Source organism: Pteropus medius, unplaced genomic scaffold (genome assembly GCF_902729225.1).
Source record: "Pteropus medius unplaced genomic scaffold, Ma_sr-lr_union100, whole genome shotgun sequence".
Taxonomy (NCBI): Eukaryota; Metazoa; Chordata; class Mammalia; order Chiroptera; family Pteropodidae; genus Pteropus; species Pteropus medius.
Genome location: NW_024342475.1, coordinates 1,003,527 through 1,020,645, shown reverse-complemented (window position 1 = coordinate 1,020,645; position 17,119 = coordinate 1,003,527). Strand labels below are relative to the sequence as shown.

Sequence of the window (17,119 nt, the reverse complement as noted above, 5' to 3'; positions counted from 1 at the left end):
AAGCTAGGCCAGAGCAAGAGAAACCGGGGTGGGGAGAGAGAAAAGACACAGGTGGAGGAAAAGAGGAAGCTGGGAAAAGGAAGCAGGACAGACAGGCCAGGAGAGGGAAGGAGGTAGAATCAGCTAAGACTGGATGCAGCCGGGGGAGAGAATAATGAGCGGGAACAAATAAAAATGGCCTCCTAATGGCAGTGGTCTCGGGTCTTTTGAGTCACAACTCTATGAAGCAGATATTATGAAGCTGGGTAAACCGAGGCTCAGAGAGGTTGCTTTTGCCCACAGTAGTCAGGGCCAACTGCAGGATTTAATCCAGGGGTGGATTTAGTCCAGAACCACGTCTCAGAGACAGGACGGAAAGAGGGAGAGAGGAGAGGGTGAGCGGCAGAAAACCCCAGAAAGGGACGGAAGGAAGCAAAGACAGAGTTAAAAGAGGAGACAAAAATACAGAAACGCGCGTGGGCGGAGGGGACGGGACCGAGACCCACGTGTGCGGAAGGAGAAACTGAGGCTGGAGCTGTGAGAAATCACACTCGAGACTCCAGCCACTGCTGTGAAACGTGCTGAATCTTTATTAAGCCGGGGCCCCCCGGGGGACAGCGGGGGCTGGGAGAGGCGAGGGCGCAAGTGGCAGGAGGGGGGCCCGCCATGCATGCCCGGCACTCATTTGGTCTTGCTGGGCTTGGTGGAGGGGCTGATGCCCAAGCTGGACTGCACCTTCTCCACCAGGCTGGCCCACTGGCGCTGCATGTCTTGCACCAGGGGCTCGAACCAGCTCTTGAGGCGGGTCTGGAAGGCCTCGGCCTGCAGGCGCACCTGGCTGGCCTGCTCCTCCACCTTGGCCTTCAACTCCTCCATCTGATCGCGCATGTCGTCCAGGCGGTCGCGGGCCTGGCTGCCCACCGACTCCAGCCGCCCGCGCACCTTCTGGCCCCAGGCCTCTGCCCGCTCCCGCAGCTGCTGGCTCGGGGGGATGGCCTGCAGGGGGCCCTCCATCATCAGAGGCCCGAGGCGCTCGTGGACGGCGCTGACTCCGCGCTCCGCGGCCTCGCGGGTCCCGGCCTGGTAGACGGCCAGGCGCTTCTGCAGGTCTTCCGCATCACGGAGCAGCCGCTTGCGCAGCTTGCGCAGGTGGGAGGCCAGGCGGCCCTGCAGGTCGTCGGTGTTCTGGCCCAGCGCGGCCTGTGCCTCGCTGCGGTACTGTGCCAGGCGGGTGCGCACGTCCTCCATGTCCGACTCCAGCCGGGCCTGCGCCGCCTGCAGCTCCTTGGACAGGCGGGCCTGCGTCTCCTGGGCTATGGGGCCCACCTGCTTCTCCAGCTCCTCCTTGTAGGCCTTCACCTCCTTCATGGTCTCCTCTATCAGCAGCCTGCGGGCCAAGAGGGCAGGAGGGAGCATGTGGGTGGAGAGAGACAAAAGGAGAAAGATGGGGTGTGGGGACAGAGACCCCAAAGAGGAACAGGCCAAGAGGACGAGACAGCAGCAGAAACAAGAGAGAAGGGTGTGAGACGCTGCCCTAGAATGATGGAGGGAGAGACGGACAGGAACACGCCAGAGACAGAACCAGACAGGTAAAACCTGGAGTCCCAGGCAGAAAGAGGAAGTAAGAAATGAACAGATCCCCTAGGAGCTGGTGACAGGGACGGAAAGAAACCCAGACCAGTGGAAGTTGCGGGTCTCGAACGAACTGCCCACCAGGAGGGGCCGGGGCCAGGCGGGGGGACACTCACTTCAGCTCCTCAGTGACCTGGCTGTTGAGCAGCTCCTCCTTCACCTTGTTAGACAGCGTCTGCACCCAGCGCAGGTATTCCCAGAAGCGGCCCAGCGCCTGCTCCCAGGGCTGCTTGGCCTGCCACCTGTCGGGCTCCTGCCCCAGCTTCACCTCCTCCTCCACGTCGGCCTGGCATCCTGCGCGGAGCAAGTTCAAGGCAGTCAGGGTCCTCCCTCTCCTCCAGGCACACAGTAGGTGCTGTACAAATGCTTGTGCACTTCTTCAGGGCACTGGTGGGCAGGGAGGGCGTGGAGGGACCGCCAGCCAGTTTCATCACTTAACAGGCATTTACTGAGTGTGTGGTCCACGCAGGGCCGTGCTGGGGGTGACGGAGAATAAAGATAATCACAGCTGACGCTTACATAGTGATCGCTATCTGCCCGACAACAATGTATTATGAAAATGTTATAACACCTGTTTTAAGGATGGGGCAACTGAGGCCCAGAGAGTGTAAACAGTTGCTCAGAGCCAATGAATATTAAAAGAGGCCTCAGACCTGGACCTCCTCTCAAGGGGGAGAGAGACCAGCAGAAGGGGGGACCCAGGGATGAAAGAAGGCAGCGGGTACAGGTGAGATGGAAGGGGGAGGGGCAGGAACCTCAGCAAGCCCCACCCCATACCTGCCAGGAGTGTCACCACTAGGGCAGCCCACAGAAACTTCATCTTCAGCAGGTCAGTCTAGGGGAGGGAGAAACTGTCAATCAACAGCCAGTGGGGTCTCTGTCCAGCCATAGCCCCACCCCCACCCCACCCCCTCGAGGCCTTCAAAGCCTCCCCCAGCCCCAGATCTGCACCATCCTAATCCCACCACAAACATTTACCTAGTGCCCTCCATTGTCTATTTAACTCCCTCATTGTCTTCTGTCTCCTCATCCCAAGGTCAGCCTCCCCGCCAAAATTCCATCTCCCTCTCCCGGGGTTCAAATTCCACTCACCCCGCCCGCGCCCACCCGCCTGCCTTCCATGTGGCTCCAGCTGGTTCTGAGTTCCAACCCAGCATCCCTCACTATGCCTTCACATTCTAAGCTCCAGCTTCACAACCGAGTGCCTTCCTCCACCTATCCCCTAAGTTAACTCTCATTTAAAATCCTCCCACCAATGTCCTAGCTATCCCACCGCCACCCCCGAGCTTCCAGGTAATGGGGATCTGAGGATGCAGGGGCATCCAGTAGGTGCCCAACAAATGCGTGACAACACGTGGGCTCCTGCTATGGCTCAACTGGCTCTTCGATTAGTCCAGATGTCCCACTCGCCCCACCTTCTAGCCGAGTCGGGTCGCTCCTGGGACCGGCTCCCACCTCCCATAGATCCAGTCCCCAGCCTCTGACCTCATCCCCAGCTCGTGATTCTGTTCTGATCCAGGCGTAGGACAGTCACCTCCTCCCCCCGGCCCATCCCGCACAGAAGCCCTGAGCTGGTCTCTGTGCTCCCAATTCTGCTTCTCACCGGCTCCTGGGGAAGCCGTCCTTCGCCTCCGCTCTGGCTGAGTAGGACTCAAGGATAGATCCCAGACTCCTCCAATTATAGGGCTCCCCCTGCCCCGCCCATTCCTCCAGGGCTAGGGCCGCTGGGCCAGCCCCCAGTCACGAGGTGGGCAGGTCTCCCCCTTCACACAGCCGGGAGGAAAGGAGGTGGGGCTTGGAGGCCCTGTGACGCCCCCAGCCCCCATGAGGGGAGGCACCATCTTACCCAGTAACTCAAGGCGCCCTCTATTCTAGGGGGCCGGGCATGGGAGGGGAAGGCGCAGGCAGCCGCTGAGAGCACCCCTTGTCTGCTCCTCTTTTCTTGTGGATGAGTAAAATTTTGGGAGAGGGCTGGGTTCCCGAGATCCTGGGTCAGAGGAAGGAGGGGCTAGGGGCTTGGATTCCTGGGTCTGAGGGAGGAGACTGGAGGCCGACAAACGGGATGGGAGGCTGGGGACAGTGGCACGCATCTGCTGAAGGCCTGGGCTTTGAGAATGAAACCTGGGTCTTAATCCTAGCTCCCTCTTTGGTTGTGACTTGGGTGCAAATGAGCCTATTTGAGCCCTTGTCCACATGTGTGAAATGAAAACCCAGCACAGGCACTGCGGATTCCAGATGCCTGGAGTGTGTCTTCACTGGGCTTGAAGCACTTATGCTGCCCGGATAGGACTGGGGACTCTGAACCAAACTGCCACGGCCTGAAATCCGGGCTCTGTCAGTTGCCAGCTGTGTGACCTTGGGCAAATGACCAGGCCTCTCTGAACACTGTTTCTTGGTATACAAAAGCAGAGAAATAGCTGCATTTACACCATCAGTCAGTGATGCAACGAGCTACAAGAAGTCCTTACTTAACCTCGTTGACAGATGGTTCCTGGAACTTCGGCAAAGCAACGTATAACAAAACCAATTTTACCAGAGGCTAATTGATAGAAATGAGTTAAGTTCCAACCGGTATCTCGTTATGAGGAAACGATGTGGAACAAAACGTTGAGAACCTGCTGCACCCTATTAATGAGGCAGAGAACACCCTTGGCACACAGTGGGTCCCAGCTTAGATCTAAGTGCTGGGACTGGCCATAGTGAATGCTCCAATACTGTTACCTCCCTAGCAGCCCTGTTACAAGAATCCAGCTGTTTCACAGATGAGAAACCCCAGGTTCAGAGCCAAGGCCACACAGGAAGAACCAGAGTTGGGATGGGATTCCATGGGGTCAGGGGAGGCCGAACGCCTGGTCCCAGGAAGCGGGCCCCAACGCCAGACAGGCCTGTTTGCTTTGGCCTTTGAGGGCACTGACAGAGGGGGCATTGTGGCTTCTCTAGGTAATAAGGGGTCATCTCTGCCTAGCTGCCTCCCTCTCCAGACCCTTTGTGTGTGGGTTTCTGTTCCCATCTGGGGGGTCAGGGGTGTGTTTACCTGAGCTCTTGGTGGGCCGGACTGATCCCCCCTGCTCCCAGCATCGGACGACTGAGACATTGGTGACTCAGCCTCCGAACTTCCTCCTCCAGACCAAGGTCAGAGACTTCAGGCCCTTCCCCAGGCCCAGGAGTCCTCCGCCCAAGCCATTCTCCCCAGTCAGGCTCAGTAATTGATTCCTAAATCTTTCCAGGTGCTTGAATCCTTCATGAAACATCTGGAAGCTCGGACCTCCCTGTCAGAAAGAAGGTCCTAACGCCCCATCACCCCATACCCCTTTTGGAACCTGGAAAGCCCTGGTCTCAGCCTGCTGCCTCCACCCCTGCATTCAGACAGGGCCATCCCTGTTGCTTGAGCTTGTAGGAACAAAGTCTCCTGTAGCCACTCTGGCCAGGCCAAGGGGCAGGCAGTGACCAGAAGACCCCGCCTTCCCGGTGAGGGAAGGCCTGTGATTTCCCAGGGAGGGCAGAAGTCACAGGGTGGCTGTGTGATCCTGAGCCAGGATAGACCCCTTTCCAGTGTCGCCCTTAGGCGTTCCAGCCTCTGGCGCCCCCTACCGACGGCTGGGAAGGTCAGACTGGATGGATCGAGCAAAACAGGGCCACAGACTGGTAGGAAAACCAAGGCCTCCCATTTTGCTTTTTTTATGTATATTTTTTGTTGTTTTTCGTTTTTTTCTGTAAAATGTCCCAGTTCTTCCATAACTTATAAACATGATTTATACCACGGGGTAGATGGGAGAGTGGGTGGGGTGGGCCGGGGATGGGGAAGCTCCTCTTCCTGCTGCCCCCTCCCGCCGGGCCAGGGCCCAGGGCCCTTTAGAGGGTGGGGACGCCCCAACACTTCCCTGAGGCTGTCTGGCTGCCTCTGCCCCTAGTGCTCCAAATCTGGCATGCCCCTCATTTCCGGAACCCCTTCTGGGACCTCAGGGCCACTGGGCACGCTGCCCCTGGCGCTCCGAATCCTGAAGTGCCCGTGGTTCCAGAATCCCCTCTCAGCTGCTGGGGCGATGGGTCCCCTCCTTTCCGCTCCCCCCTCCCCCAACCCCTGGGAGGGAGGGAAGAGACGGGGAGGGGGCTCAGGTCTCCCCTCTGTGACAGGGGAGGGGGGTGGGATCTGAAGGAAGGGCGTGGGAGGCGGGACCAAGAGGGGCTCAGCCGATGGTGAGGCCAAAGCCGCACTGGAACTTGTTCTTCCGGTGATTCAGGAAGGCCCCGAGGGCCAGCGTCAGGGGCAGGGGTGGGAGCTTCTTCTCCAGTGTGGCGCCCACGATCCAGTTGCTGTCCACAGAGCCTGTGGGCAGACAGCTGCCGTGAGAGCGATGTGCCCGCTTCCCACTGTCCCCGGAGTCACACTCCAGGCCACCTTGGACACCACCAGCCAGATGCCAGCTTCCAGACATCTGACCAGGCTGTTCCCAGAAACCTCCTCCCATATCCCAAATACTCAGCCCTGGGAGCAACTAGCTTAGTCTTCTTCCGTTCTCAGCGCAGTGATCCCTTCCTTCCAGGAAGCCTCTGCCACCCACGGGCTCCCCCATCCCAAGTCCTGTCTAGACCAGGTCCTAGCTCTCTGGGGATGGGTCTGCCCTTCCCAGTGTGAGCCCCGTGAGGACAGGGCCTGGCTGCCGCTGTGTCCCTAGCACCTCAAGCACGAGGCTGGGCACAGTGGGTGCTTACTGTCTACTGAACGAAAGACGGAAGTCTCCTCTCAGGCTCATTTGCAGAGCCTGACGGATGTGCGGGCACGGAGCCATCCCCACGTGGGAGGGGGGTCTCACTCACTTCACGGGAGCAGAGATGGAACCCCAACCCAGCCTCTGCCACTGCGTTGACAGCAGAGCGAGGGCTGAGAGGCTTCAGACGCCAAGAAGCCCCTGGGCCAAAACACTACTGGTGGCAACTCTGCCCTAGGCCGACTGAAGAAGCCTCGGGGGTGGTGGTCTTCACGCCCCGAGCCTAGAACCACCAAGGTCCAAGAAGGAAACCTTAAAATTGGTGCTCAGGCCTAGAGTCGGGCAGCCGAGAGGGGGGTTCTGGACCTGGTAGTGACTGGGCAACCTCAGGAGCCTCGGTTTCCGCTAACGAGAGGTGCGTGGGGTGGCCAGACGCGCTCCGGGCTGCCTTCCACTCACGGAAACGGAATCAAGAGGGCACAGTGCAGAGCGGGGAGAGGGCTGCTGGGGGTGACGAGGAGGGGACGTGGGAGGTGCCAAGCTTGGGACCCAGGTCCCCACCTTCTTAACGAGCGGAGACCCACAAAGGCCCGGCACGCTGCCCTCCATCATCTTCAGCCTATATCCGCTCAGAGCTGAGTGGCCTCTCACCCGTTTTGCAGGGAAAACTGAGGCCTGTACCTTTGAAGAGGAGGTTGGCCTTGGGCAGGTCCAGCTGGTACCCGAAGGAGACACTTGTGTCCTGCATCCTTGTGCTGGCCTCAAACTCCACGCCCACCTGCAGCTGGAAGGGCCAGGGCAACAGAGTCAGCTTCCCAGGCTGGAGCCCCTGCCACACGAGCCCCTGGCTCGCCACGCCTGCAAGTACGTATGCTCTGGCAGCGGTGTCTGGACCAGCTCACCTGGTTACTGGCTTTGTGGTAGTAAGTTGCATGCATGCCCGCCTGGCCCAATGTTACTGTTGCCAACCAGTTGTTTACTGTGAGAGAGCAGGGTGAGAGGTGGGGGTAGGTTACCAAGGGGACTCGGGGACCCAGCCGCTCCTCCCTCAAACCCAGGAGTCCAGGCCCGCAGCCCCTCTTCCCACAAACCCAGCAGTCCAGGCCCGCAGACCCGAATCCTACCCTCAGGCCCCAGGCTCACATGTGTATTTCCCTGCTAGAGACATGACAGTGCCCTCTTCCCCGGGCCGCCGGTGGTAGACCAGCTCTCCGCCCAGGGCTAGACACGGTGTGATACTCTGGAGGTAGTGGGCCACAAGGATTCCTGTGGGTAAGATGGCAGGGTGTCACCTGGGCTTCATGGTGGTCACTTTCTGCCTGGCCAGCATGCTGGGCCAGACTCCTGCTCTAGACAGCTTTTTAAGCTGGCCCTGCTGGAGGCCTGGGGCCTGTGGCCTGGCCTCAGGCCTCCCACACCTGCTTCTCCATCGAGCTGATGACAGGGCTCTGAGGTCAGCCCTTCTGGCCCCGTGGGAGCTCACTTGGTCTGTACAACCCAGTGAGCCCAGTGAGGCCGGCATTCATTTGCCACCATTTACAGAGGAGGCCGAGTAAGTCACTCACCCACGGTCACAAAGTGCGTGTGAACCACTCTGCCGCTGGGAAAGCACACCTGAGGGGACTGGATGGCCCGGGGTCACGTTCCGGCCGTACCACTTGCTGGCGGAGTAACCGCGGGCCACTGGCATCACTTCTCTGCAGACAGGACTACCTCTCGAGGTGGAGACAAAGCCCCAAAGAGGGGACGCCAGCACCGCTAGGACTGGTCCCTGCCCCTCATGCCCTGAGGCCCCTGTGTTTGCTAACAGATGACTCTCCATGAGCCAAGACCTGAGACTCATTCATGCCCAGGAGAGCAGATACCACAAATGTGATCTTACAGGAGGGGAAGAACCAGGGGTGGGGGACGCAGGAGTGACAAGAAAACAGACAACACAGATACAGAGACAGGTAAACAGAATCAGAAATGGAGAGGAAAGAAACTTAAGGTTCTCTGGAGAGAAACCAGCCAAGACTGAGCAGAGACAGGCTGAGCGGTCGCAACTCAGCAAAAAAAACAGACAGACCTGAGAAAGCGGGGGCGGGGACGAGCAGGGACAGGCTGGGGCAGGAGGCACGACCCTGTTTCTCAAAGAAAACCAGAGGCACAGACTCAGACTGGCCGAGGGAGCAAGGCAGGAATGGGGGGACACGATCGGGGGTGGGCACACCCAGGAGGGGGCTGCCAGTGCGGCTAAGGGAGAGTTCATGGCCAGGGCCCTGGTGGGCTGGAGCTGGCCACTCTGAGCTTACATTTCCTCTCCCAACAAGCGGATGATACAATCGACCCCTCCCGCCGGCTGTTAAACCATCACCGCACACCTCTGGCCTGGCTCATCCACTCCTTCAGTTGAGGTCCACAGAGGGAAAAGTGACTTGTCTATTGGAGTCACACGAGACTTAAAACTCACGGGCCTCCCAGCTCTGCCAACTGTTGAGACCGAGGGCCTTGAGACATCTCTCAGACCCTTCCTGAGCCTCGCCCTCTCCCAGCAACTGCACACGCAGCAGACAGAGGGATCCTGCTAAAACACACACTCAACCCTGCTCTCCCCCTGCTCAGAGAACCTGCTGTGGCTCCCCAGTGCCAAGGAGGCCCTGGCTCCTCACAGCACACCTGCAAGGCCCCGCGTGGCTGGGCCACAGCTCCCGAGAGCCATTTCCTCTTTCCTTGACACAGCTGGCCACATCTGTGTCTAGGCGGCAGAGCCACAGAGCTCTCTCTGCCCCCTGGGCCCATGCGCACACTGCTCCCCCGCCCCCTGCCCAGCGTACTCTCCCTTCTGCCTGGTCCCGCCAACTAAATATCTGCACCTAAGTATCTCCTGCATTTGGCTGCTTTTCTCCAGCACGCTGCTGCATGGAGCCACTGCCCACCATGGGACCCTGGCAGTCGCCTTGCCCTGGTTCCCTGCTTTCGCCCAGCTCCTATCACTGATGAGAGCAGAGCACTGAGTCTGTGGGAACCCGAGTCCGAGCGCAGTCTCCACTGCTGAATCTTCCCTGGCCCCCATGGCCCCACGGCCCCTGTTCATCCCCACCCCGCAGCCTCCTCTCTGCTCCCGAAGCACACGCTCTCGGCCCGTGGTCACAGTGGCCCAGGCTGCTCTTCCTCCTGGAGCTGCACAAGGCGCTGCCAGCACTCAGGTCCTCGTGGGCCTTTTCCTTGAACATCTGATCCCTTCCTGCATCTGTCTCCCTTAACTCACTCTGGTTTTCCCTCCTGCCAGACCCAGCTTTCTCGTGGCACATGGGCTCCCTGAGGCTCTGGGCAAGTGAGGCATACAGCCTCTGGGGTGGGGCGGGGCGGGCACTCCAGGGCGGAGAACCTGGTGAGTCCAAATCTCACTGGAAGGAGAGAAAGGGGGTCAGAAGTCGGAGAGAGAAAGCCTCGGGCAAGGGGCAGAGCCCAGCTCTGCAAAAGCCGTCCTATCTTGCGATCTGTCTCCCAAACCTGCTGGGCAGGAGATCTGGGCGCCACCCCCAGACCTTTCCCCTGCAGGACTGGGGCCACGCCAGGATTCCTTGGGGCAGTTACCTGGGGCAGGACTGGCGCACAGCCAGGGCAGATGCTCAGGTCGGGGCAGCATCGGGAGGTGAGTCTTGGTGCCAGCTGGACAGGACCTCTTTCTGCCCCCTCAATGCACTACCCTTTTCTGAGAGCCACCCTTCTCACCACTCTCCCTTGGATGAGACACTGCCATTTTAGAAAGGCTGTCTGTCCCTGTCACTCCAGGTGAGACGGGATCCCTGTAATCAGCTCCCGCGGCAATGTGGACTTTTCCTGAGTAGGATTTCTCACGATAGCAATGAAGTCACTGTGTGACCATCTGTTTAAAAGCACACATCTCTCCCCCTGGCCCGCGAGCCCCACGAAGGCAGGAAGCGGCTGTCTCGGTGACCCAGCACTGCCTTGCTCAGGGTCAGCACAGGAGAGATGCTCTAGAGGAGCGGAGGCCATGGGGAGGGAGCCAGGTAAGAACTTGGGCCTTTGAATTAGGCCGTGCCGTGTTCTAGCTCCTCTGCCTCCTCGCCGGGTGGTCCTGGGCCAGATTTCACCCTGGGCCCCAGTTTCTCCATCTGTGAGATGGGGGCCATAGAAACAGGCACCTCTGAGCATTGTGGGGCGGCATGGGACCAGACAGAGCGAGCGCTAACTGTGCGTCTGGCCCGGGACGTAGGGCTGAAGATGGGGCCCCTACGGACTCCTTCGGCAAGGTGGTCACTGCTACTGTGCTCCTGTGACGGGCGAGGAAGCTGAGGCTCAGAGGGGGTGGGGCCACCAGGAACCAGAGTCTGAGCAGTTGGTAGTGAGTTACTTGTGTGCGCAGCACTGACCTGGCCCAGCAGGCACAGTTTTCTTTCGTGTCTGAGAGGAGGAAGAGACACCTGTGAGAACTGACATGAGAGTAGAGCCGGTGGCCTTGGGCTCTGGGGAAGAGGGACTCAGAGGCTAGTGTTGGGGAGCACGGGAGGATGATGCTGGCGAGGGTGTGCAGGGGGCGATGCTTGGTGCCAGAGAGAAGCGCACGGACTCCGTGGCCTTGGGGAAGCACTTCCCCTCTCTGGGCCGCAATAGGATGGGGATAATGTCAGCACCTACCCCACAGGGCTGATGAGAGGATTCAAGGAGCCATTTTTGCCACTAGTGCCTAGAACGGCTGAACGAAGGGGAGGATGCACATAGCGTGTCTGAGGCCCGACAAAGGGAAGCAGCAAAAGATGGGACCTGCCATTAGCACCACTTACTCCTTTGCTCAGTATTTTCTAAGCACTCGCTCGCTCCTGGCAAGGTTCCAGGTCTGAAAGAGTTGTCATCCTGACGTAGGAGACAGGCGACAAAGAGCGAGACGACTTCAGAGGGAAGTGCTTACAAAGACGAAGGGACAGGGTGACGCGATCCAGCGCCGACATGCATGCTTCAGTCATGGAAGGGCTTCTAGTCAGGGTGACGTGTGCCCTGAGACTCACTCTTTCAGCCACATCACCGCCAGAGAAGAATTCTAAGCAGTGGGAACGGCATGTAAAGAAGTCCTGGGGTAGAAAGCACACAGCGATTCCGGGAAGCGACAGAAAAGCTCACGTGGCCCAACGGCAGTGAGCGTGGGAGCAGAGTGGGTGATGGCTTCAGCGGTCAGCGGGGAAAAGAAAATGTTGCTTCCTGCCTTAGGCCCCTCATTCCGCCCGGGACCCCCATGGACGAAGCCTCACCTAGGCAGCCTCTCCTGCCCAGCTTCCCTGTCTCCTGGCTTTTATGACAGGGCCCTTCCCTCCCCCCGACCCTTTGCAGCTGCCCCCCTCCTCCCCTTCCTTTGGAAGCTCAAAGGTGATACCTCCTCTGAGAAGCCTCCTCAGGCTTGGCAGGCAGAAGTAAGAGCTCTCCCTGGGCACTCCCTCCCAGGGATTGTTTCCTGCCTTCACAAACGTGCTCGGTATTCACTGCCCAAGAGCCTGCTCCCCAGGACAGGGCACATGTGGGAACCACCAACTCCATCCTCTGGTTCGAGCCCCACACTCAGGAGTCATCCGGATTCCTTTCTCTTATCTCCTGGCCTACGGCTAATCCATCATCAAATTCCATCAGCTCCACCTTCGAAGTGCACCCAGCTCCAACCACTTCGCCCCGCCTCCACTGCCCCTGCGGCTGGTCCCTTTGTAGTCTACGCGTCACATGTCAGCACAAGAGATCCTGTTAGAAGCCAAGTTGGATCCTGTCCCTCTCAAATGGTGACCCCTGACTCAGAATAAAGGCCGAAGTTCCACAAAATGTCATGTGACTTGGCCCCCTCACTCCTGACTTCTCACCCATTAAAGCCACTCTCCTTCTCGATGCTCCAGCAACAGGGTGCCCGGGGCCTCTGCCCTTGTTGCTTCCTCTGGTGGAAAAGCTCTTTTCCCGTGTACCTGCTTGGTACCGTCCCTCCTGTCCTTATCTTTCCCTACAGCTCCCGTCACCTGACATCTTCTCTTTATGTACTGCTTTAGTTGTATCTGCCTCCACTAAAATGGAAGCTCCTAGAAGGCAGACTTAATTCTTTGTTCACCACCTTATCCTCTGTGCCTAGAACATATATAGTACGCGATCAATAAATACTCATTCAATCCATGTGGAGAAATCAAAGGCAGACACCCCAAGACAAAAACAAACAAACAAACAAACAAACAAACAAACAAAAACATCGAAGAGACTTAAAGTACAGACAGAACTCAGACGGTTTTTGCCGTCAGCCTCCATCTCAGACTACCTGTGTCCTCCTCCAACTGCACGTAGACCCCGCCGGCCCTGGGGTCTGCTCCGTGCCCCCAAACCACCCCCGAGTCCCATGGGTAATAATAACAGCTCACTTCCTTGGGTCGTGTTACACACCTGACCCCCTTTGAAGCTTTTCACGCACATGAACTTACATGACCTACTCAACCACACTGTGAGGCGGCCCGATCTTACAGACAAGGAAACTGAGGCCCATCGAGGTGCTGGAACCTGCCTACGACTGTAGTTCAGCAAGCAGCAGAGCTAGGGTTCGAATCTTTCTCACCCACGATGCTATACTGTCTGGTGTTTCAAACCCTCTCCCGCCCCTGCCCGTTTCTCGGATGGTAGAAGGGAAGTCCACAAAAGGGATGGGCTTGCTGGTAAAGCTGTGGCTGGTAGAGCCCTGTGCCTCTTACCTGAACCCACCAGGACGTCTGGGTTCCCCAGGGTGACAGCCGCTGTGAAGTCAGAACCCCGGTACTCCCCGTCCACTTGCCAGTTCACAAACTTTGATTGCTGGGTCTGTCGGGGAGGAGGGGGGAGTGTGAGGGCAGCCCAGTGCTTAAGGTGGCTGGGAGAGCAGCCAACTCGACTTCCGCTCACCTGGATGGCCATCTTGGACCTGAGACCGGGGCCCAGCTGATGAATGACCTGAGCATTGAGGCTGCCGCTATTGTCCATGTCACCCACCAGCACGGGGAATGCCTGTGAGGCAAAGGGCAAGGTTAGAGGTCAAAGGTCTGGCATAATGGAAGTACATGAGTGATGGGACAAGGTGAGCAGCCTAGGATCAGACAGCCCCAGCTTGAGGTCCTCTCTTTCAGGAAGCCCTCCCTGACCACCTAGGCTGATTTAGGTTCCCCTGTGGGCTCCCACAGCCTTTGGGTTCCCCCATTTCAGTCCTGCCCACCCTGGACTAATATTCTCTGGGGACAAACCTGTCCTGTCTCCACTAGACCATGAGCCCCATAGCTGTTTCAGTCACTGCCATGTCCCCAGCACAGGGCTGGGCACAGAACAGGGTTATAACAGTTTGTTGAATAAACCAATTTACTGAACAGAACTAATTAATACAAACAAAGACCTAATCCAGTCTCCCAGCTCCACTTGAGTCCTCCTTCCTCCCAGGTCTCCAGTTTTGCCCCCATTCCCCTAACCTAGCCTCAGCCTGGCAGCCTGAGAGACATCCCTAAAGCATCAACTTGACCATGACTTTCCCTAGTTCGAATCTTCCCATGGCTCTCCAGTGCCCCCTAGAGAAAGTTCAAATGCCTAGTCTGGCATTCAAAGCCTCGCCAGCACAGGATTGGGCAGGGAGCAGGGGTTCAGGATGAAGGAATGACTGGCATCCTAACACATCTTAGAGAGACACAGTCCCCTCTTCCAACACCCTTAGCTCCCTCAGAAGCTCTAGCCTCCTACCCACAAAGATTTTAGTCTGGTATTTGGCTACAATTGTTAGAAAAGTGATACAATGAATGACAGGAGCAATCTCACCTCGGTGGGACTCAGCTGCTTCGTCCCCACATACGTGACCCCGAAGTGGTAGTTGGACTCCCCGATTGTGCTGAGGGCTACTGTGTGGTTCACCTGAGAGCAGAGGGAGGGTTGTGGGGATCAGGCTGTGGGCCACGCCCACAGGGAGAGCCCACCCCCTGCACAGCTTCCCTCCAGCCTGGGATGGGGGGTACCTGCCGATCAGGCTTCCCCATCAAGAAGAAAAAGACAAGCATCTCTGGGCTGGGCAGCGGGTAAAGACTGGGAGGTGTGGCCTGACTAAAGACTTAGAGAAAAAAATGTGCTGGGGCTGTATACCTGGCACTTCACTCCTGCCTGGATGTTATGGGGGGCGGGGTAACTCTGGACTCTGGGTCCCTAAACACTACCGCTGGCTCCCATTGAGTAGTTAGCCTGGTACTGTATCTCTGGGTCTTTTCAAGTACCAAGGAGCCCAGCCCTTTAGGGAAGAGTAAGGGGGCTGTATGTACAGATGCAGAGGGATGGCCGAGATGACCTCTAGAGGGTAAGGGCACCAGGAAAGCTCACCTGGAAATGGTTACTCAACCCTTTGTTGACTGTGAGCTTGACACCTTCCATCTGAATAGGAAACAGCTCTGAAGAAGAAAACGCTGTCACACTCCACGCTCCACACACACACTCCCTCTCATCCCTGCCTTTCCTATACCCCCCAGCTCTCCCTTCTCCAAGGAATCACAGAATGCTCCCAGCCAGTAAAATGGTACTATAGCCTAATGGATGGGGCCTGGACCAGGACTTCTGCCTGAGTCCAAATCCCAGTGCCACCAACCGCTACTGTGTGGCTTTAGGTAAGTTACTTTACCTATGTCAAACTTGTCATCTGTAAGATGATGCTCACCACATGGAAACATTGCAAAGATCTAACGAATGAACACATACCGAACGCCAGAACAGTGCTCAACATAAATCTCCAACACTTTCACTATTACAATTCTTCCAAGCCAGGATCCAGGAGCTTGGGGTTCCACCCCCACTAGACCCTTGCTGACACCTGACTGACACTGTGACCTTGGGCCTCAGTTTCTTTCCCCATCACAGGAAGAGGCTGGCTTGACTGATCCCTGGTGCTCCTGAGGTCCCAGAGGCTTTTCTAGGAAGGGCATTCCATCCGAGATTCCATCATTTAATCCCATCGTTCTAAGCCCCAAGTCCAATGTTCCACCATTCGATCCCAACGTCAACTCCTAACGAACGCTCTGTTAAATAATTCCAATGGTCCGTGCCAATTCCCAAGGTTGCCTCAATGTGCTCCCCCTTTCTCCGAGATCTGGGCCATCACACCTCCGCCAGGTCCCTCGCCCCTCACCCTTGCACTTCCGGTGGCACTCCTCGAACGTGCCCGGGTTGGGAAGGCAGCCGCAGGCCCCATCGTCTGCGGTTCCTGCGGTGCTGGCGGCCGCAGTCCCGGGCGTCCGTTCTGAACCTCGACCCGCCCCAGCCCCAGCGCCCAGGCCGCCCCCGAGTGGCGGCAGCGTGAAACCCGGAGGAGACGGCGGCGGCGGCGGCAGTCCCACGAGGGCGGGCGCAGGCGGCGGCCCTGCGGGCGGTGAGCTAGCGGCCAATACGTTCCCCATGGTCGCCTGCAGGAGAAAGGTCAAAGGGCGGGGGTCAGGGACCGCCCGTTCCCAGCCCAGTCCCCTGCCAACCCCCACCCTACTCCGGGCTCCAGTTCTCACTGGCGGCAGCGCCTGCTCCCGGCCTGGGCTCCGCTCCCACCCCGTGCGCCGCGCGCAACCGAACCCACTGCCGCCGCCGCCACCACCGCCGTCCCGCCCCGCCTAGCCGATTGGTCCAAGATGCCCTGAAATCCGCCCACCAGCTTCGGGGCCTGGCCTTGCTATTGGAACCATGGATGGAAGTCCCACCCACTTCTTTGGGACCTCCTTTACTATTGGCTCCCAATCGCAGGCGGTCAAAGCACACCTCCCTGCCCTTCCCATTGGCTCGCAGAGCCCACGCCTATTGGCTCGCGTCGCCGCGGGTTCCGGTGCTCGCCTGCTATTGGTCTGTGTTTAGCACTTTGCAACGCCCACTGACTTGTCGCCTCCGCCCCTCTTCAGAGGGCGCTCCTCTTTCGACCAGGCCCCGCGGCGAAGTTTCCTTGATAATTGGTTGGTTTTGGCCCTTGCAGCATCCTGATTGGCTCCGTCAGGCACAGTGGTGACGTAATCAGTCTGGTGCTTTCATTGGCTAACCTGCCAGGGTCGAGGTGCACGGGTAAAGGTGGGTTGCGCGGCAGAGGCTGCTAGGCAGCAAGGTCAGGCCTCGCGTCCCGTCAGGCATCGCGACAGAGGGGCAGCCCCGCAGTCCCGGGTCGGCGACCGAAAACCGGAAGTGCTTCCCACAGTGCTTTGGGAGAATTCTAACCGGTTATGTGAACCCTGTCCGGCTTCTTGTTACCCACAGTGCCCTTTACCTGTTGAACGCGACAGTTGCCATAGACCCATCCTTCTTGTTACTCATTTTGCCTTCTATCCCCCACCTTCCCACAGTGCAGACCTGCGTCACTGCGACTATCTTTGGCCCATTCATTCCTGTCCCATTACCCAGCATGCCTCTGCCCCATTCATTTCAGGTTCGTCGCCTATACTACCTTTAGCCCGTTTCTGCCTGTTCACTTCTGTCGTTCTTTTAGCCCTTAATTACCCATCATGCCTGCTTCCCCTATTTCTCCATTATTCATCCCTCTAACTCTGGCTCATTCAGATGTTACCCATCGTGTTCGGAGCTCCTATTACATTATTCATAATTTTGCCTATAGCCTATTCTTGCCATCTATCCATTAAACCTGAGCCCCTCGTACTTAATTACCACCATTCCTATCTTTGTTCCGTTTATTTCTGCCCATTACCCATTAGCTATTGCACTGATCCTTTTCATTAACTACCACGCCCTGGGCTCCTCCCGCTCCTTCCATTACGTCATTATGTTTTTGGTTCAGGCATTTTTACTCATTATCCCCTCAC

At 57.9% G+C, this 17,119-nt stretch overlaps 2 protein-coding genes across 3 annotated transcripts; both read right to left on the bottom strand.

The window, feature by feature from the left end:
* Nucleotides 1–546: 546 nt before the first annotated feature.
* On the bottom strand, nucleotides 547–3,365 carry APOE (apolipoprotein E). Its single transcript, XM_039866172.1, has 4 exons — nucleotides 3,215–3,365; nucleotides 2,389–2,446; nucleotides 1,728–1,905; nucleotides 547–1,366 (listed from the first exon to the last, which is right to left on the bottom strand). The coding sequence occupies exons 2-4, from the start codon at nucleotides 2,429–2,431 to the stop codon at nucleotides 661–663; spliced, it is 927 nt and encodes a 308-aa protein (XP_039722106.1). The 5' UTR covers nucleotides 2,432–2,446; nucleotides 3,215–3,365; the 3' UTR covers nucleotides 547–660.
* A 1,908-nt stretch (nucleotides 3,366–5,273) lies between these two features.
* Nucleotides 5,274–15,941, bottom strand: TOMM40 (translocase of outer mitochondrial membrane 40). 2 transcript variants are annotated; one of them, XM_039866170.1, is made up of 10 exons: nucleotides 15,830–15,941; nucleotides 15,460–15,733; nucleotides 14,661–14,728; nucleotides 14,112–14,204; nucleotides 13,218–13,319; nucleotides 13,031–13,136; nucleotides 7,464–7,586; nucleotides 7,223–7,299; nucleotides 7,002–7,104; nucleotides 5,274–5,938 (listed from the first exon to the last, which is right to left on the bottom strand). In XM_039866170.1, the coding sequence occupies exons 2-10, from the start codon at nucleotides 15,725–15,727 to the stop codon at nucleotides 5,799–5,801; spliced, it is 1,080 nt and encodes a 359-aa protein (XP_039722104.1). In that variant the 5' UTR covers nucleotides 15,728–15,733; nucleotides 15,830–15,941; the 3' UTR covers nucleotides 5,274–5,798. The 2 variants fall into 2 exon arrangements, with proteins under 2 accessions (XP_039722104.1, XP_039722105.1); XM_039866171.1 differs by lacking the exon at nucleotides 15,830–15,941 and having other exon boundaries at nucleotides 15,460–15,823.
* Nucleotides 15,942–17,119: the final 1,178 nt, after the last annotated feature.

Excerpts from the sequence above, each read along its gene's own strand:
- APOE (XM_039866172.1), bottom strand. The coding sequence starts at position 2,431 with ATGAAGTTTCTGTGGGCTGCCCTAGTGGTGACACTCCTGGCAG. Across the intron at positions 1,906-2,388 it reads AGTGGTGACACTCCTGGCAG|GATGCCAGGCCGACGTGGAG; the intron begins GTATGGGGTGGG and ends TGCTCCGCGCAG. Across the intron at positions 1,367-1,727 it reads CAGGTCACTGAGGAGCTGAA|GCTGCTGATAGAGGAGACCA; the intron begins GTGAGTGTCCCC and ends CTTGGCCCGCAG.
- TOMM40 (XM_039866170.1), bottom strand. The coding sequence starts at position 15,727 with ATGGGGAACGTATTGGCCGCTAGCTCACCGCCCGCAGGGCCGCCGCCT. Across the intron at positions 14,729-15,459 it reads GTGCCACCGGAAGTGCAAGG|AGCTGTTTCCTATTCAGATG; the intron begins GTGAGGGGCGAG and ends TTTCTTCTTCAG. Across the intron at positions 13,137-13,217 it reads GGTCCAAGATGGCCATCCAG|ACCCAGCAATCAAAGTTTGT; the intron begins GTGAGCGGAAGT and ends CCTCCCCGACAG.